The 21,205-nt window shown below is 32.8% G+C and overlaps 2 protein-coding genes across 3 annotated transcripts; one reads left to right on the forward strand and one right to left on the reverse strand.

The window, feature by feature from the left end:
* Nucleotides 1–7,167: 7,167 nt before the first annotated feature.
* Nucleotides 7,168–8,955, reverse strand: LOC114745563 (pectinesterase QRT1-like). The gene is made up of 5 exons (XM_028933723.1): nt 8,657–8,955; nt 8,198–8,393; nt 7,902–8,105; nt 7,414–7,649; nt 7,168–7,315 (listed from the first exon to the last, which is right to left on the reverse strand). The coding sequence occupies exons 1-5, from the start codon at nt 8,953–8,955 to the stop codon at nt 7,168–7,170; spliced, it is 1,083 nt and encodes a 360-aa protein (XP_028789556.1).
* A 5,685-nt stretch (nt 8,956–14,640) lies between these two features.
* On the forward strand, nt 14,641–18,013 carry LOC114745560 (30S ribosomal protein S10, chloroplastic). Of its 2 annotated transcripts, none has more exons than XM_028933721.1 (4): nt 14,641–14,970; nt 15,296–15,355; nt 16,134–16,487; nt 17,465–18,013. In XM_028933721.1, the coding sequence occupies exons 1-3, from the start codon at nt 14,719–14,721 to the stop codon at nt 16,443–16,445; spliced, it is 624 nt and encodes a 207-aa protein (XP_028789554.1). In that variant the 5' UTR covers nt 14,641–14,718; the 3' UTR covers nt 16,446–16,487; nt 17,465–18,013. The 2 variants fall into 2 exon arrangements, with proteins under 2 accessions (XP_028789554.1, XP_028789553.1); XM_028933720.1 differs by having other exon boundaries at nt 14,644–14,970; nt 17,501–18,013.
* Nucleotides 18,014–21,205: the final 3,192 nt, after the last annotated feature.

Consider the following 21,205-nt stretch of genomic DNA (forward strand, 5'->3'; position numbering starts at 1 on the left):
GAGGGAGATTTTAATGAAGAAAAAAAAAATAAAACAATAAGGAAAAATTTTAATATTATTTTGTTTGAATTAATATGAGAGGATGGGAGAAGAATTTTAATGTTACCTTGTTTGTTTTAAAAAGAAAGGGTAGGCAAAATATTTTTGTATAGACAATTTTACCTTTACATCATGTAAGTTGATTTTTACAAACTTTATAGAGTAATTAATAAAATATAATTATAAATAATATTTAATATATAAGATCAAATTTTTATAATTAATAAAATTAAATAAATATAATGATAATACATAATTAATAGCTACTATATATCTAATAACTATAATTGTATTTATATCCAAAATCTGGTCTAATAAAGTAAATATGTTTAATTTGAGTATATTTTTTCATCTTTTATTTTCTCTATATTGTTGATATGAGTAGTTAATAACTTTTTCAAAAATAATATAGATCACTTATTTGTATGTTTTTGTTTTGAATACTTGATTTGCATTTGGAAATTAAAATATATTTGATAGTAATTTTTTTTTATATTTGATAGCATATAAATGAGGAAAGAGAGACATTATTGAATCTATAAATATACCAAATCACATAAAATTCGGCACTGAAGGGTAACATTGGATTATTAAAAAGTAATATAAGTATATTAGTTAACACAAGTCAAAATATTATTCTTTCCTTCCAAAATCCCCAATTTTGGATGGGACGCTTATGAGGAGAGAGTTTTCCCTCCTCTTCTAAAATTTTTATCCCATCAAACAAGGAAAAATAATTAAATTTCTCCTCTTCCCTTTCCTTCCCTCCAAATCCTTCAAAACAAACAGACCGTCAGTCTCTGAACTCTAATTCTACGATATTAAGGACATCAAGGAATACAAATTAATTTAAAGGGAAAATCATCATAAAAGAACATGGAAAATCACAAATCATGCAATGATTCTCCTAATGTGCATAATTATAGAATTCATGTAAAATTCTAAATTGAAATTTTGAAATAAAAAAAGGACAAAAATACTTCTTATTAACTACTCTCAAATTGGTTTTAGCATTTTAGATTAACAATTTCAGTGAAGTGAATATTTTTTAATAAATTTTGTTCAGATTTTACATTGAGTTAAATTTCAGGGATAATTACAAATAAAGACCCTCAATTATAAAATTATGGTTAGGGATCATTAAATTTTTAACACAGAATTTTAAATTTCTATGAATTGCTTATCAGAAGTTGTCATTTGTCTTACTAAACTTATTATTCACCTTACTGAATTTGTCAGGAATTGTTTATCAGAACTTGTCATTTGTTAAAGAAATCTGAAAATTTTGTTATTTTAACACATAAATTTTAAATTCCCATGAATTACTTATCAAAAATTGTTATTCGTCTTATTAAAATTGTCATTCGCCAAGAAATTGTGTACATTTATTTTATTTAAATTCCTATAACACAGAATTGTCATTAATTCCTATAAATTGTTTATCAGAAATTGTCATTCATCTTACTGAACTTGTCATTCGCCTTACTGAACTTGTTATGAATTGCTTATCAGAACTTGTCATTTGCTAAAAAAATCTGAAAATTCTATCATTTTAACACAGAAAGTCAAATTTTTATAAATTGCTTATCAGAAGTTGTTATTTGCCTTGCTAAACTTCTTATTTGCCTTATTGAACTTGTCATGAAGTGGGTATCAAAACTTGTCAATTTGCTATTTTCGATTATGAATACAAATTGAAAATCAAAATAAAAATCCAGATTTTTTGGGTGTTGTCTCAGCACCAAACAATTATCGCACACATTGCAAGCAAATATTATAAGCATTGTAAATAACTGTCACTCTCCCTCAAACTCCCCAACTCTCCTCTCCTTCCATAACAATAGAGATAATAATGGAAGAGATTTCATTGTCGACGAAAGAACAGCTAAGCAAGATAAGAAGAAAGTGACGGGGGATGACAATGAAGAGAGGATTGCTGAAGGACATTATGAGTTATATATGCTTTGGGAAGGAGTAAAGAGAAAGAAGAAATCTGGAGAGAAAAGATCCAAAGAAAAAAGAGAATGAAGAGAGAGAGGAAAAGAATAAAGAAGGAGAAGGAAATTTGGAGAGAAAGAAAGAGAGAGAAAAGAAGGAGGGCATTTTAGACATTTCATGATCATTTCATAGTTGCAATTTGGAATCAAGTCCTCTGAAGCTATTTTTCAAATTTAGGGTCCATACTCGCAATTTTATATATTGGGGTCTTTATTTGTAATTGTCTCTAAAATTTATTATTGTGTTTGGATTTTATTTATTTTCTAAACTTCATCATATGAACCAATGTTGGATCGATGGTATAATAATTGAATAAAATGTCAAACAATATTATATATGTGTGATATATGTCAAAAAAATAAAATATCAAATTGTTAAATAATTTTGATAAATTATTAAATATATCAATTTTATGGTTTCATAAGCAATTCAACCTATTAAAATTAAAATAATATAGTATCCTATTTTACAATACTTAGTTTTAATGTAAATCAAGGTAACTAGAAAATGTTGACGACATGTTTTATACGTAAAAAGAATAAAAATCAAAATTAGAAGTAAAATGTCAAAAGTCTTTTCAGGTCACGTTTTACTTATAGTCTGCAAATTTTAAAGCTATTTTTCCTTCCCTCCGTGAGCCGAGCACACTTCGCTTGAATTAAATTACTTTTTTCTTCGCACAGAGAATGGGGAAAGAAAATGCCACTGGTAGGTTTTTTTTTTTGTCATTTCATTAATTTTTGCTTTTAATGTTGTAATTTTCATCTCTTTTTCTCCCTTCTTCATCCTTACTCTTTCTGCTATAATACTACCAGTCGCCCATGAAGAAAGTTGAACAAAGAAGAAAATGGATCAGGTGAGAGAAATAGATGAAGCCCATATGTCCGTCCAGATTTTTTAAACCGCTCCAAGTTTCGGTTTCCGGCTCAACTGCCCGTTCAAGACGGCTCAAAGCGGTTTAATTCTCTGAACAGTCCAAACTCCTAGACCAAGCCAAAACAGGTGGTGACCGGATCGTTCCGGGTGAGGTTTGAAAACTTTGACATGAAAAATTCTTTAATAAGGGGGTGTTTGGATAATCTCAAACTATGGTTTGGAGAATAGCTTCTAGAAAATAGATTTTGGAGAGAATAGATTTTAAAAGAATAGATTTTCTGAAAAAGTGATTCTGATAAAGTGGGAGTGTTTGGATAGTTGTTGTCAGAAGTAATTTTTTATATGTTGAAATTACTAAAAAGGACATAGGTTTAAATGATAATTACATATAACATATATTTCATAATATATGTTTATTTGAAGTAATAAATTTGTTAATAATATATTTTGGCAACATAATAAATAAGACATAAATAATATAAATAATAAATAATTAATGTGTATATATATAAAATAATTACATATATTTTCAGAAAATAATTTATTTTGCCAATAAAAATATTATTATTTATTAAGATTTTAAAATGAAATCCCATAATTTTTAGAGGAATAGGAGAAGGGCGATGGAATGGGAGAGAAGAAATGGGAGAAGAGACGTTCGAACAGGAAAAGAGGGACTTTTTCACTGTTGGGAGTTTTTTAACTCCTCAGAAACGACCCGCGTGATGCTTCAGCACAAACCAAGGTTTGCAAGCTCAAAACCATGGTTTTGCTGGAAACCATGGTTTTTTTAAAAAAAAAAAGAGGTGTTTGGCAAATATTTTCTCAAACCATGGTTTGGAAAAAAACCCAAACACCCCCTAAGTTTTACCCGTTTCAATTTTTTTTTTGGTGTACCTGTTTCGAACCATTATTAGAGTTTTTGTCTTTTTCATTATTAATTTTATTTTACCATGACTGATTCTTTTTCTTTAGTTTGCTATTCTTCTGCCATTAAATGTATCTCAGAGTACTCACTATATATATATATATATTTTCCCCCAAAGAAATATTTTTATTACTAAAGAAAACTGAACAACAGACTTAAGAAAACACAGAACAAATATTCAAAAAAACACTAGGGCTATTAACAAAACAACAGTCTCAAAAAAAGAAACATACAGACCCCCAAAAAAAATACAGACTAAGAAAGAAGCAAATAAAAGCAAAACAAAAACCACAAAAATACAACAAAGGCTTAAGCTAGACTAGCCGACACCTCTTCGTATAACAGTAGGACTATTAACACCAGGAGGAGTAAAACTAGAATCTGCAACATTAGACATATGACCAAGTAACCTTGACAGTTGACACCAAATCCCTACAACTATTTGTGTCACTTAATAAAATTTCAGCTAAGAGAGGCGTTGCCGGCAAAAGCCAACCTTTTTCCCAAAACCTTTTTCTCGCTACATTTATCTAAGTGAAAATCCTGAACTAATTCTTGCCTTGCATCCCTCCAATATGATGTCTGCTCATCGAAATGGCCACGTGGCAACACCAGGCGCGTACAAATGCTCTGACGTTTATTTAATTTTATTTGTGTAACGATTATTCCCCACTCTATTTGTTCTCGTTATGGCCTTTTGATTGGTGTATAAGTTAAGCCCACTACCTTAGTTGATAAATAATTATTAATATTTACGTCTCATTAAATTATTATGAAGAGCAAGGAATTCTTTAAAGCAATATAATTCAAATAATCTGTTGGCAAAAAAAATATAATTCAAATAATCTGCTTCAAAATAAATTCCTTACATCGTATAGTTTACAGCACTCAAACGGATACATTTTATCAAATTATGTAGTCAGTGAAGGTAATTAAATTTCAAAAAAAAAAAAAATCAAGATTCATTGATAACACATCATATATAATTTGCAAAATATTTTATGCATAAACGATTTTCATAAAAATTATTAAAATTGAAACCATGTGTCCATTTGCAATTGATAACATTATTTCCCGCAATTTTGCGGAATATCGAAAAAAGAGAGGACAGGGAATTAAGCATTGAGAAGATGACACAAAAAGAACCCTAAAAATACTAAATCCTAATTTGCAAAGCTAACATTTCAATGAATTCATAATATCTCAAAACCAAGAAAAACTACATTTTTAAATTAAATAAAAATAACAGAAATGGCCATCATTTAAGGCAAAAGGTTCTCAACCTCCTCGGCGAGACCTTGCTGGCAGGAGGATTTTCTTGGAAAAGAGGATGGAGGTGGGATTTGATTCTACCACCATTTATGGGAAAATTAAATATGACAATTAAGCCACCAATACTTTAATATCAAAAAGGGTCTGATTGATTGATGATAGAAAAAATAACTTATTTTCAATCCAATTTTTTAAAAAAATTGGATTAGATAATGTAATTTATGTTTAGATTGATTTTTACAAAAATTAATTTGTAAAGTAGAAACGTTGCTTGAATAATGATTGAATAAATAAGTTTATTTTTTAGAATGATTAAAATGAGTATAACTTTTATTAAATAATAAAAAATATTTAAAAATATGAATTTACATAATATGATAATTTTCAATTATTATAATAGGAAAAATTTATATTTAACAAATAAAATATATTTAAATTAGAAATCATAGTAATGTGAACATTTTTAAATTAAGTATTATTACATAATTAATTGGATGTTATACTCTACACAATTTATATAAATATAAAATATAACATAATATTAAAAATTAAAAATACTATAAAAACTATGTTTAAAATTATTTTCATTTAAGAAAATATTAAAAATAAATAACTAAAAACTGATTGAAATATTAAAAATAACTAACTAAAAACTGATTGAAAAGTACAAAGAATATGCAAAGAAAAGTATAAGAAGAATATAAACATACGGGCAAAAATGTCTTTTGATTCCAAAAAACCACTTTTACATAAGTTATAAGTAAGTTTTAGATATTTTTGCAATCATACTCAAAAAAACAACTTTTAACCTATAAGTCAAATGAGCCAAAAGTAAAATCAAACACAATCAAAATTGCCCAATCTAACTTTTGGTCAAGAAGTAGCTCATAAGTCATTTTATAAGCTGAACCAAACAGACACAAAATACGGAAAAATCTTAAAGCTTCTTTCAGCTGCTTTAATCTCTTTAAGTTCTGTACAGCCAAAAAAAAAAAAAACTATTCAAGTTTTGAAAAATCTATTTCTTTGAACTTGTCTTGACTTCAGCTGGCTAGTACCCTTTACAAGACTACTCCGTTTTTCAGCAGTTCAGAAGATAAATGAAGGCCCACTTCCACATGATGAGCATGTTCTGCATCCAATGTTTCAAACCGACATGTCTTGATGAATTTGTACAAAAGAAAATGCCAATCAAGAGACTCGTATGTGTATGGAATCTACACCCTTGTGCAAGTATAAGTTCAGGATGAGACATTTTGATGCAGTGTAGAGTAATATAACCCTGACAGTATTTGCAGTCAAAAGCTCTAACACAAAAGTTTCCAACTTCCCATATGTGGTTTGTTTGGCACTTTGATGTAATTAAGTTTCAGTTGGCAATAAATCCGGCGAAGAAAGCGATGGTGATTATGATGATAAAGACTTCATTGAAGACGGTGAAGTTGATAATGACCATAGAGAACTGAAATACCGCAGAATTCATCAAAGTGTCTGCGTAAAGATTTTTTTTTTTTTTTAATTACAATGGAACTTAACAATGAACTTGCGCTATTTCTGATAGTAAGGAGAGTTCTACCATCATAACACACTTTGTTGCAATTTAAGTTAATTGTTAGTCTCTCAGAATTTACAGGTGTTGAAGTGGAAGTTAAGTGCTTTCTGGTATAGATCATCAAGTGCCTTCATCAAGAGGTAAAGTGCACAGAGCTCTGCTTTTCATTAATGCACAAGGCCTTTAATGTTGATGTCATTTTCTCCATGTTTACTGGAATAAATAGGGAATTAAAGCGTAAGTTAAACTGAGACATATAATGAAATGTTCTAATGTTTATAATAGTTACAACTTGAACATCTTTGAATATCTAACTCTAAACTTGTGGTTCACATGTAGCTTTGACAGATATAAGAAGTATACTTTTCACATTTAGAACTTGAACATCTAACTCTGAACTTGACAAATAGAAGAAGTAAACTTTTCACATTTGGCAACGTGTCTGCTTTTATTTTGTTGTTCTGTGCAATGAATTTTAGTGAAGATGACCTTCTTGTGAATGCTACAATCTGAGCCATTGGTCTCCATTTATGAAGTTTCTGTCCAGAAAAGGCCTTGCTTCCTCAAAAGTGAAAGATTTTGACCATGGAACTCTTCCACTTCTATCTGCTCCTTTTCCTTGGCACTGAAACTCTCCAAAAAGTGCAGTCCTGAGACATCACATTGCATCCATTGAGTATTACATTTGAACTAGTAATGCAAAAAAAATGAGATTTGAGAAGGCTTAATAGTTTAGTTTAATTTATACTTCTTTCTGGAAGGGTGATTCCATTCAGTCCATCCTTGTGGGATTATAATGTCATCCATATGACAGCTTGAATATATGATTCTTGAGTAGTCTCCCCATGCTCTCCCAAGGTAGACCTTACCAGTTCCTTGGATTGAACAGCCTACAAAAGAAAAGCCTGTTTCTTCACTGGGCGTATCCCTGTGATGAGCTGCAATTGCTCCATAGCTATCAGCTGTCGACTTGAGACGGCAATCCTAGTAAGCAAATACCAACCCCAAGCGTCAGAATCATGTATACTGATATGCAAGTAGATCCTTTGCACTAGCATGTTATAAGCCCCACACAGAAGCTTCACAAGTAAAGCGTTTTTATAAAATTAAGGAGCTCAACCATTGGTCTTTTAGGACATGCTCAGTATTAAAGCTCGACATAGTTGAAGAAAACTTATAGGGGATCTGTATACAAGGCATAGTACAAAGATTTGTGTCGAAATGACATAAACTGACCTCATAGAGTGATTTTGCACTGCCACAAATGAAGTCAATTTTTCCTTGGATGAAGCATTTGAGAAAATAATGAGTTCCTGTGTTATCCAAAAGAGTGTCTTGTGTTCCCAAGATTCTAACTTGGTAGAACATGGCTCTGTCACTGTCTACCCTCAAAGCTACCCCTTGCATTCCATGTCCACCAGCCTCTGCAACTACAGAGTTCTGCAACCAACCCCACAAAAAAATTTAATAAATTTCAATCTTTTTCGCAGTATTACTGTCAGTCTGGTAACATAAAGGTTAATTTTTTTCACCTCGAAAGTGATCCTATTTGCACAGAAGTAATTAGATTCTACTGCCACAGTTGCTGAACCGTAAGTCCCTAATTCTTGGCCATTTGACCCAATGTCTGATGACTTGCTGTTCCAAGTAATCACCACACCATGCGTTTGATTTCTTTTCCCTATGAATGAGACATATGGCTTGTTCTTTGGTACAAACACCTTTTCTCTGCATTTTTACAAAAAAGCAAAAAAATTAAGAAAACAAAGAACCAGCCAACCAGCCAAACCAGCTTTGTTTTACCCACATCATACTAATGGCAGTAACCACAGAAATGCTTTCCTTGTTTGAGATTTCTGCATCAATTCAGTACCTGAGAATATCGTCTTCAGGGGACTCAATTATGTTTTTGTTCTATATATTATAGATCTTTGGGTTTGACGAATAAAATGAAGAAGAAACCGAAAGAGATAAAAGGGTTCTTGGCTGACCTGTAAGTTCCAGGGGAAATGTATATCTTCACCCTCTGTGAGTTCTGATCTGGCACCATATCCACAGCCCCTTGAACTGTAGATGAATCGCCATTTCCATTCTGGTCAACCACAATAACCTGTACATCACTTTTAGATTTTGAAGCTAAGCCATTCTCGTCCACCGTCAAATCATCCCAAGTAATGTAACCTCTCACATTCATTGACCCATTTTTACCACTTTCTGCTGCTAACAAACCCACAAAGGAAATTACCAAACCAAGCAAAGCTAAAACTCTGTATTCTGATGACAATCCCATCATCGTCACCTTCTTCTTCTTCTACTACTGCTACCTCTGAATCTCACAGATCATGAAGATGTGGCAAGCTCAAATCGAAAAACTTGGGGGGAGGGGGGAGGTTTTATATATATATATATATATATATATATATGAAGTAACGTATAGTTTGGAGGTGAAGCGTTTTGGTGATGAGGACTTGAAGTGAATCTTATTATGGAATGAAACACAAAGAAAGAGACGTTCAAATTACAAGTAAGAAAATGGAATGCGAAGATGGGGTTTGAGATTTATTGAAGGGACATTAAAAGACTGTGAGATTGTGGGGTTCGAGTTTTGGGTTTCTGATGATTGAAGCAGAAAGAGCGTTTTGTTGTTAGCAAGAGATGCTTTAAAAGTTGATCATAAAGAAGAAGAAGGTGGGTGCTATTTATAAGTTGAGACTTTTCACAGAAGTTGGTAACAAAAAGTGCGGCAGCAAAATGGTTATGAAATGCTTTGCTTGCTCCGAATAATTATTTTCTTCTTTGGCGTTTTAAATGTCTCATTAAATTCTTATAATCTCTTCGACTACGACTCAACAATCATGTGCTGCTTTTTTTTTAAAAAAAAAAAAAATCTAAATGTTCTTTGGAAAAAAGAATCGAGTAATAAAGTCAATGTTAAATTAAGCGGTGCTGCAATTGTACCTTGAAAAATATTACGTTTTATAAAGGACTAAATTATGCAAAAACCTCCTGACCTTTGAAACTTACCAATAAAGCTCCTTAAACTTTTATATTTTTGCAGATCATTCTCATACTATAATTTTTTTGTTCATTATTTATCTATAGATGACTTTAAAATATAAGGACTTTGTCTCCGTATAATTGAAAGTTTGGGAGGTAATATACATACAACAACAAAACTTAAGGGGAATTGAAATTAATTATTATTAAATTTCAAAGGTTAATAAATTTATTTGTATATTGTCCTAAATTCATCAAGTTTTATGTAATTTAGCTTTTATCATGAATATTGGAAGGTATTAATTAAGATAGTATTTTTAATATTGAAGTTGCTTCACATTTCACAATATAATTAACAATAGTTTCATGACGCTAGAAAATATCAGTCAATGAAAAAGACGTTCAACATATATTTTAATATTTGAAATGGGTTTTGGCCAGAAAAATATCAAGTCGAAAAAATACTTTAATTTAAAGGTTAAGAAATTTATTTGTACATTGTCCTAAGTAATGTACTTAATTTAAAAGTTTTCAAGGTCGGCAATATGCATATAAATCTTTTAAATTATATGCTCTCCTTTTAAATCCTTTTCTTTCTTTCCTTTTTTTTTTTTTGGCGCGCGTATAGGCCCTTTAAAGCTTTGATTTATATGCATATAAACCCCTTAAACTTTAATATATGTGCTAATTAATGAATAATGAATAAAATTACTAATCAAAGAGTTATCTGCATAAATGTAAGCGTTTAAAGGGTTGCATAAATCCCAACCATCAAAATTTATGGATGTCATATATATACCTAACATAAAGTTGAGGAGAATTATGTATATATGATTTTATATGTCAAATTTTAAAAGGTTTTAAATCATATCATTTAGCACATTACATTCCATCCTTATCATCTAATCTTTTTGGTTACTTCTTATTTTTATATGAAATATCCTTGTAAGAATTATATTTCATCTCTCCTTTTTATCTTCCATTCCTTTACACTCTATGCACCAAACTTATGTTTATAAATGTTTGGTAGGAAGACAAAAAGCTTGTATGTATTAGAGAAGCTATTGCAATATGTCCCTAGAAAAAAATATTTTTATTATTTATCTAATGGAGATTGTGTTAGATTATTGATTATATTTATAATACATTTTTTTATTAATTTATTATTTTTTATCAAACATAATTATATTTTTTGTTTTATATTTATACCATGTCCAACATAAATTATTCCATCCTATTTTTATTTTCTCTTATCGTTTTATGGCGTGTACCAATTGAATCGTTTTATTTGGTGTATGTGTTTGTGCATATCTTTTGGTTTGGATATTTGCCTATAATATGCCAAATCCTTTGGATGGAACGGATATTGATGATAAAGTCAGCGGCCATTTGAGGCAAAAGGCATAAATAAGAAGTGCTCATGAATGTGCCTCAAAGTCTTCTTCTCATGATCATTTTTTTCTTCACACGAGTACTCTTCATATATGGATATTATTGAATAATTTTGGTCGAGAAAGAAATTGAGAGAGATGATAAGATATTGTCATTTAATTAAAGACATTTGAGAAAATGATTGGATAGTGTTAAGAAAATTAACTAATTTTAAATAATTTTTTAAATTTATATAAATTAGTGAAATGCAACATATAAATATCAATAAAATGGTAGTACAAATTTCACTATAAACCAGATCTTATATTTAAAATCAGAAGAAGTATATTGTTGTTGAGAAAATACACACATTTCCTCTTATCTTAAATATAGAAGCCGAAGCCAATTAAGTACAGGTAAGTTTAGTTTCAAAACATAAATATAGACATTTATTTAATTTATCTCTCACATTTATACAAGACATTTATTTATTTTAGTTCTAAATATAAGATATTTATTTTTATCTCTCAAATATATTAATTTTTTTAAAAATATTCCTATTGATTATACAAAACAATGGAGTTCCATCAAAGAGTAATTACAATGTACGTACATAATTACGTAAAAAGTATTCTAGAAATATCAGCCCATATTTATTACAAATCACTATTTTAACCAATTTTTTTAATATCCACAAAATTAATTATCTAGTTTTTAAATTAAGAACCGGATGGAGTCCTTACATTTAATATCAAAAGGACTGAATGATGATGATATGGACCACATATGCTTTGAGGGAGCACGTAATGGAGGACGTATAAAATGATCGTTTTCTTGTTTTAGGCGAGGAGACATCACACAAATACAAATAAGGAGTTTTGTACCATCCTATGTATCATCGTAATCATATTCAAAGGCCTTGAGTTGAATTTTGCGGCTTGTAATGATTTAGTTATAGGGGGATACGTTTCCCCTCCACCCTCTAATCCAAGTCTTTAATATGTACATGTGTTTTTTAATGTTTGGTCCTGCCCCAGCTTTGATCTAACTTCAATCTTATCTTTTTTTTTTTAAAAAAAAACAAATTGGCTTGGGTTAGTTAAGAAATGCATTTGAATGGGATAAGGAGGAAGATTGGCAGCTAGAGTGCTCCAAAAAAATATTATCTATTTATCACACCATAGATTAAGAAGAATGTTTGGGTTTTAGATTTGTTGCCATGCTTAGATTCGTAAAATGCTCAAATCTAATGTATGCAGGGAACTGATATTGTCAATATAACCTTGTAATTTAGTGACATGAAAACCTTTTTAGAAGTGAAAAATCGTGAGTTTGATATTCTACTCATAATTAACCACATACTATTAGTATGTCCTTTTAATTCAAAAGTAAAAAAAGGAGATGAATTTAACCAATTCAAGTTAACTTGGGTGGTGATAGCTTTTGTCCATTACTAAAGCAATTAATTAGAAATTCAACCAAACTCTTGTGTATGTAACAAAACTTATAGTTGAAAAAGTTTTATCATTTGCCTTTAGAATATATTTGGTATGAAAAAAATTGAGCGTAAAATTTTTTTTAATGAGGTTGATTTAAAAAAATGAAGTATTGGGGTAAAAGCTTTGATTTTTCTTTTTTACAGGTTTTTTATTAAAATTTTATAATCCTATTTTTAATTTTTCTTTAAAAAAAAAACTCATTAAAAAAATTTTCATTCCCTTTTATTTGAACAAAGAAGATAATTTCCACTATTAGGGAGATCTAATCTTTATGCCAGAGAGAGGTGAATTTATGAGAATTAAAATAAAAATATAAATTTTCTGAACCTTATAAAAGCAGTTATCTGGAAAATCAAAATATGCTTTTGCATGGAGGTCTCTTTGATTGAGAAGTGTCTGAGGGATTAAGTTCGGTCCTCTCTGCACATACCACAAAGACACAGTAATGATGAATAAATCTTGGGATCTTCATTCCTTTTAACTGACATTTTACTTCATCTTTGGGTTTTGATTTGATTTAATCAAAAGGGTTTAATTAATAAATGTTAAAGGATTTGGTCAACATCACAAAAATTAGAGCCAGCTCAAATTGCAGAAAGAAAAAAACAAATTCGTTACAAACTACTCTTAATCCTCAATTAGGATTTCTTGTTTTTTTTGTTTGTCCTTATATAAAGTGAAATTGAGATACAATAACTTGATGACATTAACGTTTCAAAAAGAAACAAAGATTCAACTTCAATGTCCTTTTCTTTTATGTTGGATTAAGATAAGGGAATTTGTTATATTAATGGTTAATCAAAATCTTAATAGTAAAATGGTTTTATAATTTAATATTTATATACAAAAATAATTTTAATTTTTGAACAAATTTTAATGATTTTTTAATTATATCTTTCTATTACTATTACTAACATAAATCGTATAAATTTAGATTATATAGTTACATTAAATTTAATAGATTAATGAATAATTTTAACAATATGATCTAAATTAAAAATATAAGTGAAATTATAAAATAAACACATATTGTTAGATTAAAGTGCATTATTGTCTCAAAAATACTCTCCAAGGAGCTATAATCATCATAAATTAGTGAAGTAATTTATGATAATGATATGATTTTTGAAAATCAGGGTAATGTTATTTTTTAAGTAGTCAGCATTGCCTTTAATTTTGGTATAATTTTAATAGTCAATATTGAATTAACTAATTAGGATACTTTTTTTTAACCAAACACTTAAAGTTAAAAAAGGAAAACATTGCATCAAATTTAACAAATCGCGTGCATAATATTTTCTTTTGGGTTGCCTATGACTCCATCAGAAATATACGAGGTTTAAATGTTCTTATCAGTTTTTAATTCTATTTTTTTGTGTGTGTGTGTATATATATATATATATATATATATATATATATTATGAACGGCATATTCTCTGGACTATTTCCGTAGAATGTGGACTCTGGCTGTAGTCTGTCTATTAACGGGTAAATGATACAATTTTAACAATACCAATGGCTAGTCTTTTTACATTATACAGAACAAAATGTTCAAATCTTTACTTCAAATAGGATTATCTCCAATAAAACGTAGAAAAAAACCATATAAATTGAAAAATTGAATGACATTATAAAATTATGTTAAGTACTGTTAACATATTAAATTTAATTTTTAAAAATAGCAATGATCAGTAGAAAAAGATAATTATTTGAGACTAATTTAATCGGGTTTAGAGAAACTGAAAATTTATTTTATATAATTAAGAAATCTTATACAAAATTAGAAGATTAAAGTTGCACTTTATTTTCCCCCGGAGCAAACAATATTTTTTTGGGTACAAAACAATTTACTTTTTCGGCACACAAAACAATTGTTGATCAATTATTCATTCTCAAGTCTGTTTCTGGGGAACTAGGACTTTGGCCCATATTAGAGGCCCATTTGAACATATTTGGGCCCATTATTCCTCGATCAGGCCCATTATTAGAATCCCGTTTGAACATGTTTGGGACATTGTTTCTGGCGAAGGAATTCACAATACAGTAGACAGCAGTATGCCTTTTATTTTTAAAAACATATTTAAAAAAAAAACTGTTGTGGATAACTCAGTTGGGAGAGCCAAGAGGGCATTGCCTATCACTTCACTGGCAAGGCTGAGGGGAAAGCAGAATTAAGAAGAGCTTCAATGGCTGTTTCTTCCATATCTTCTTCGACATTAGTCCCTTCTCTTTCACTCCTCTCATCGTCTTCGTTGAATTCGAAGGCAAACTTCTCCTTTTCCTTCTTCCACGCTGGTACTAACACCTTTAAGCTTCAAAGCTCAAAGCCTCTGCTATCTTCAACTAGGGTTTATGCTGCTCCCGAAGTATTGGATTCCCCAGATTCCGCTGAAGTTTCTCAACAAACCCCAGATGACTCCGACTCCTCCACCCTTGAGGTTCATATATTAATGCCTTTGTTTCCGTTTATCATGTGTTTCCCTGGTATTGAGTTTACCTTTTGCGAATTTCGATGAGGAATTTGAATTTCCTGATTAAAATTTTAAATTGAGGAATTCAATGTTCTTTTCAAGCCTTGTGTCTGCAAACCTGTGGATATTATAGTTACCCTATCGATTCCAGTATCTTGCTTATGAGAAATCTTAGTAACGGGTACATAAGATGGACTTAAAACATTATCATGTTTTCTACTGGAGAATAAAGTGAAATTTGGATGTCAAGTGGGTAGTGGCATGGTGTTCCAATAATGTCTTCATGTTTCAGGTTGGAGACTTGGGGAGTCCAAGCACCTCGTCTCTTAGCATTGGTGCAGATGCAGATGCGGTATGTTCATCAATAACTTGTGCTCTGTCTGAAAATTGGGTTTGATAAATCAGCCAGTTGCTAAATTAAATAACATAGTTCCTTTAGCACCTCACATAGAGTGGTCTGACCAATGATTTTTCACTGCTTTAGTGCTCGACATTAGGTATTAGAATTTCATGAGATGGTTGTGTCAAATAATATAGTAAAAAATAGTTGTATATCTAAACAAAATATACTGTTTATGCTGTCAAAGTCTGAAATGCCAAGCTGGTACTGTTTGTTAACCTGAAGCTGTGATCTGCTTCAGGTCAAGATGAGTGTGAAATTGAAATTTTACCATGATTTGGAGCTCACTGAACCAACTCTAACCAGAAACTAGTATATATTTATCTTAAAACTTAGTTTTATAGTGTATTTTGAAATATACAATTTATTCTCTTTTATCACATCTTTTGTGGGTTTAAGTTCACTTAGATTGTTATTATTTTAATAATTGTTCTTATGACTCTATAAGTAGCCGTAGAGGTAGTCATTTGTTAGAATTCTGCCTATTGAATAAAGTTTGAGATTATTTGCCACCTACTGTTCCTGCAGTTTCTCTCCATTTCTCCCTCCTCCTTTCCCCCGCTTGTCCTACATCATAAGGTTCTGAAGATTTGTTTGAACATTGAAGCATTGCTTTCTTTTTAATGTTGCTAACCACCAATTTTAATAATATTAAGGCCTAGCTTTCAGTTTCTGCTACAGTTTTACAAAAGTCAGATAATTTTATTAATTTGTTTGTTTCCATTCTCAGATGGCACCAAAGCAGAAGATTAGAATCAAACTTAGATCTTATTGGGTTCCCCTGATAGAGGATTCATGCAAGCAGATAATGGATGCAGCAAAAAGTACCAATGCAAAAACCATGGGTCCTGTACCATTGCCAACTAAGAAACGAATCTACTGTGTTCTTAAATCTCCGCATGTGAACAAGGATGCCCGGTTCCATTTTGAGATAAGAACCCATCAGCGTCTCATTGATATTCTATATCCTACTGCCCAAACAATAGATTCTTTGATGCAACTTGATCTTCCTGCTGGTGTTGATGTGGAGGTCAAACTTTAAGGATATCTACTTCTGGAGGTTGTTGATCATATTGCACTCTAGGTGAGCTTCATTCATCTACTCATTGTTAGAAATTATGCATCATTGATGAAGGGGTGTGTGTGTATGTGTGCTCGCGCGTGTATTTTACACCCTTGATCTTGACCTCTATAATTGGAAAATAAAATAATCCCTTTTGTTTTTCCTTTCTGCCTGCTTTGGCACGGACATTTCTATGCATATACAATTATTTTTATTTCTGGTATAATGAGCAATGGTGTCCTAAGCTAGTGCTTACAAGGTTTACTTTGTCAATATGAAAGCTGATTGCAGCGTTCCCCTCTATCCTTACTTTGAAATGAAGCTACAATAATATAGTCAGACCTTCTGATTCTTTTATAAACAAAATTGTGCAGCCTTCTAGTCCAGATTTGAGCCAAATTGGGCTCCAATTAGGGGGAAGCTCTCTTAACATAATCTTTTTCTTATCCAGAAGGTTTGAATTTGAAATCTTGCTTAAAGTGTTTGAGTCTTCTACCACCCAATCCAATCAAGCTTGGCAAGTATCAGCTGCGGTTTTAGATTATGACCTGTCCCAATCATCCATGCCTGATTTCCCCCTGTTGAACTCTATTTATATAATGTTGTAGAAAGGTTATTCATTAAACATCAATAAAATTTAATCTTACCTTTGGCTGAAATGTTTTCAATCCCTTATTGCCTGGACCTGTTAATGTGGTTTTGTATGCATTTCATTGCTTTCTAACCTCTAGTAAAAGGGTTGATTTCATATAGTTTTGCTTCACTCCTCTAAATATCCATCTTTTGCTGTGAAACAAGTCTTAGAATACTCTTGTACACTAAGCGAGTCTGTTTTATTCTAACTTAAAGCTTTGGTCATAAGCCCACATAAACGTCTTCGTCAATTATGGCATTCTTTGCTGATATTTTTACATTTGATGGCAATCTATCTTATTGACTTTCTGGCCATTATTGATTTTTTTTTTCCCCTTTTCCTTGCATATTTATATTCTCTAAAGGAGTTTAACTTTTCATGGGAACACTTTTTTTGGCAGAGAAGAGGACATCCTTTCCAAATTAGGTTGAGTTTAACTGCAGGAACATGTGTGTTGAGCAGTATAAAAATTCGTAGATCATCCACATCAACGGCGAAGCATAATGAGAAGTCGAGTGGAATATTGATTTTGAATGAAACCACCACGGCAATACTCTTTTCCGTTTTCATTCGTTATGTATATTTTCAGTGATTCTCCTTCAGTTGTATTAGTTATATGTCATTGAAGTTTAGTGTATTATGTTGATGGTGAGCTAAATGTGAGGCATACAAGTGCATGTGCTCTCTGCTGTTTATGAATACCATTTTAGTTTTCCAGGTTCTACTGGTAGCTCCAGCTGGATTCACCGATGAAGTACTTGCATTAATCCCAACTAAAGTCGTAGATTAGAGTTTAGAGGCTTGTTTTCCCTTTTTTTTTTTTTAATGCCCCATGTGGAATTTATGTATCCTCCGGATGGGATGATCCTATGTTTCTGTTGTTGAATTACAGTTCACACCGTATGAACAGTAACATCTCATTCCCATTGATGGATAACACAACCCAGGCGACTATATTGGCAACAAAACTGAGTTGTGACAGGGATTGTGGGGAATAGTGCATAAAAGAAAATCAATTTTGAATTGAATCCCCCCCAAAATTTTGGGGAGAATCGTGGGATTTTTTTTTTTAAAAAAGAAAATGATATGGCTAGTATGTGAATCAAAACAGGAAAGACATGACAAGATACCAAGAAGCAATTTTATCTTATTAAGTGAGGTTGACTATATAAAATGCAACATGTTATTGTATTCTATTAATAATCCAAGTCTTTGCATGGGTTGTTATTTAGAAAGTCTTGTTTAATAATCTCATTGAGCATATGTCTCAATTTTTCTCTATTTTTTTTTAAATGACTTTAATATGTTTGATCTATCTTTTTCACTGATGTCTTGATGTAGAACAAGAAAGGATTGGAAGGGATGAGAAGTCAGAGAAGACGAAGAAGAAGAGAGGAGGAGCAGAGAAGCAGGGAGAATGGGAGAAAAACTGATAGATGAATTCCAAATGTCAAGTCTGGTTACAAACTGAAACCCTAAACTATAAATAAAGGAAAGAAATAAAATAAATAAAAGAAATAAAATGAGGGGAGTGGGGAAGTGGGGTGAGTGGAGTAACTACTCACGATCTAAAATACATAAATAATTAACAAAATAAACAATAATAAAAATAATTAGTTAAATTAAATGTGCATCATTTCTCCCCGGGTTGGAAGAACTCGCCACTGGAGAGTTGGAGAGCTGGAAGTCATCAAGGAAGGCGGGGTCTATATGACGGAATTCGTCCTCGGTGAGCCACGTGGCGTCTGCATCATTGCAGACTTTCCAACGAACAAGGTAACGACTAATGGGACCTGTTGGAGTGGATATTGTCTGCTCATTCATCACGGCGTCAATGGCTTGGGTGGGTGGCGCAACCTTAGGCAACGGTGGAGTTGGGGCTTGGTGGGTCAGGGTACCTACAGCATCATCAGAAAACAAAGGGGGCGGCTCGAAAGTGCCCCCGATAAGGAACAAGATCCTCAATATTAAATACTGGACTGATAGCCATATCTGGAGGTAACTCTAATAAATATGCATTAGGCCCTAACTTCTTGGAAATGCAAAATGGGCCAGAGGAACGGGCATGCAGCTTCTTGTAAGGCCTCTTTGGGAAACGCTCAGGCCGTATGCGGGCCATGACAAGGTCGCCAACATCAAACTCCTGGTGACGTTGATGGACATCGGCAGCTATCTTATACCTGTCATTATTTAAAGTTAACTTACGCCTAACCTCAACATAAATATCGTGAAGGCGATGTGTAAAGGTCTCGGCGGACTCAGAAGGGCGAGCAGACAGGGGAAGGGGAACAAGGTCAATAGGCTGCTTTGGGTTGTAACCTTGAACAATTTGGAATGGGCTTTTGCCAGTGGATCTATTGACTGAGTTATTGTAAGCAAATTCAGCTATAGGCAAGACTAAATCCCAGTTACTAGGCTTATCACCAACTAAACTACGGAGCACGTCACCTAAGCTACGGTTAGTTACTTCAGTCTGTCCATCAGTCTGAGGGTGGAAAGCAGACGAGAATTTCAGTTGTATCCCGAAGAGCTTCCAAAGGGTCTTCCAGAAGTAGCTGACAAACTTGACATCCCTATCATAGAAAATAGTAGTAGGCCAACCGTGAAGACGCACAACCTCTCGAAAGAAAAGCTTTGCCAGATGTGAGGCATCGGTAGTCCTACTGCACGGAATGAAATGTGCCATCTTTGAGAATCTATCAACCACAACTAAGACAGAGTCGTGCCCCCTCACTATCTTAGGCAACCCAAGCACGAAATCCATGCTAATGTCCTTCTAAGGTGCCTCAGGAATAGGAAGAGGCGTGTATAATCCAATATTCCTCTTCTTTTGCTAGGCCGTATGGCACGTACGACACTAGGAAAGGATTCGAGCAACATCACGCTTAAGGGAAGGCCAATAGAACGTATCTTCAACCAGGGCTGTTGTCTTTTGAACGCCAAAGTGTCTGGCTAACCCTCCCGCATGCAATTCCCAAACGAGAAAATCGCGTAGTGATGTGCGGGGAATGCACAATCTCGACCCACGGAACAGGTAGCCATCATCAATAAGGAAATCCACATGATCGTGGCGGTTGCCATCTTTAACCTTGTTATAAATGATGCCAAAGTCAGGACACGAGGTGTACTCATCCTTGAGCCTATCAAAGCCCACGACACTAACCGTCAGAGTGTTGAGGACATGGATTCTTCGGCTAAGAGCGTCAGCTACTTTGTTCTCTACCCCTGGGCAGTGCTTGACCATGAAGGTAAATTCCTGAATGAATTCACTCCACTTGGCATGTTTGGCATTCAAGTGCCGTTGGGAGCTAAGGAACTTGAGAGACTGGTGGTTTGAGTAGATGACAAACTGTTGGGGAAGGAAATAGTACTTCCAATGCTCCAAAGAGCGAACAATGACGTAGAACTCCTTGTCGTACGTGAAGTTATTTTGCTTGGCCTCATTGAGCTTCTCACTGAAGTAGGTGACGGGGTGGCCTTCTTGGCTTAGAACGCCTCCAATCCCAACCCCGGATGCGTCGCAAGCAACTTCAAAGCACTTGTTGAAAGCAAGTAAAGCCAGGATGGGAGCACTCGAGAGTTTCTTCTTAATAGTGCTGAAAGCTGTGGAGGCCGCGGAAGTCCAATTGAACTTATCCTTCTTCAGGCAGTCAGTAATTGGAGACATAAGTGTGCTAAAGTCTCTGATGAAACGCCGATAGAAGGATGCAAGCCCATGGAAGCTGCGTGCTTCATGTAGTGTCTGTGGTTCTGGCCAATCTTGGATAGCTCGGACTTTTACAGGGTGTGCAGATAAGCCCTGTTTTGAGACGATGAATCCGAGAAACGTAACTTGATTCTGTAGGAAGGAGCACTTTGGCAAGTTGAGATAAAACTTCTTCTTCCGAAGGGTCAAAAGCACCTGTCTAAGGTGGTGCAAGTGGTCATCTCTGGACTTACTAAAGACCAGAATGTCATCAAAGTAGACAACCACGAACTTTCCTAGATAAGACTGCAGCATATGCGTCATCGCTCGCATGAATGTGCTCGGGGCATTTGTTAAGCCAAATGGCATAACGAGCCACTCGTACAGTCCATCTTGCATTTTAAACGCAGTTTTCCACTC

This window comes from Neltuma alba, unplaced genomic scaffold (assembly GCF_004799145.2).
Source record: "Neltuma alba isolate B1F8T4 unplaced genomic scaffold, ASM479914v2 tig00004710_pilon, whole genome shotgun sequence".
NCBI classification, from domain to species: domain Eukaryota; kingdom Viridiplantae; phylum Streptophyta; class Magnoliopsida; order Fabales; family Fabaceae; genus Neltuma; species Neltuma alba.

Coding starts and splice junctions, on each gene's coding strand:
- LOC114745563 (XM_028933723.1), bottom strand. CDS start 8,955: ATGGGATTGTCATCAGAATACAGAGTTTTAGCTTTGCTTGGTTTGGTA. Junction 8,106..8,197: donor CAAATAGGATCACTTTCGAG/GTGAAAAAAATT, acceptor GGTTGGTTGCAG/AACTCTGTAGTTGCAGAGGC. Junction 7,316..7,413: donor AATCACCCTTCCAGAAAGAA/GTATAAATTAAA, acceptor GTGATGTCTCAG/GACTGCACTTTTTGGAGAGT.
- LOC114745560 (XM_028933721.1), top strand. CDS start 14,719: ATGGCTGTTTCTTCCATATCTTCTTCGACATTAGTCCCTTCTCTTTCA. Junction 14,971..15,295: donor CCGACTCCTCCACCCTTGAG/GTTCATATATTA, acceptor TTCATGTTTCAG/GTTGGAGACTTGGGGAGTCC. Junction 15,356..16,133: donor TTGGTGCAGATGCAGATGCG/GTATGTTCATCA, acceptor TTCCATTCTCAG/ATGGCACCAAAGCAGAAGAT.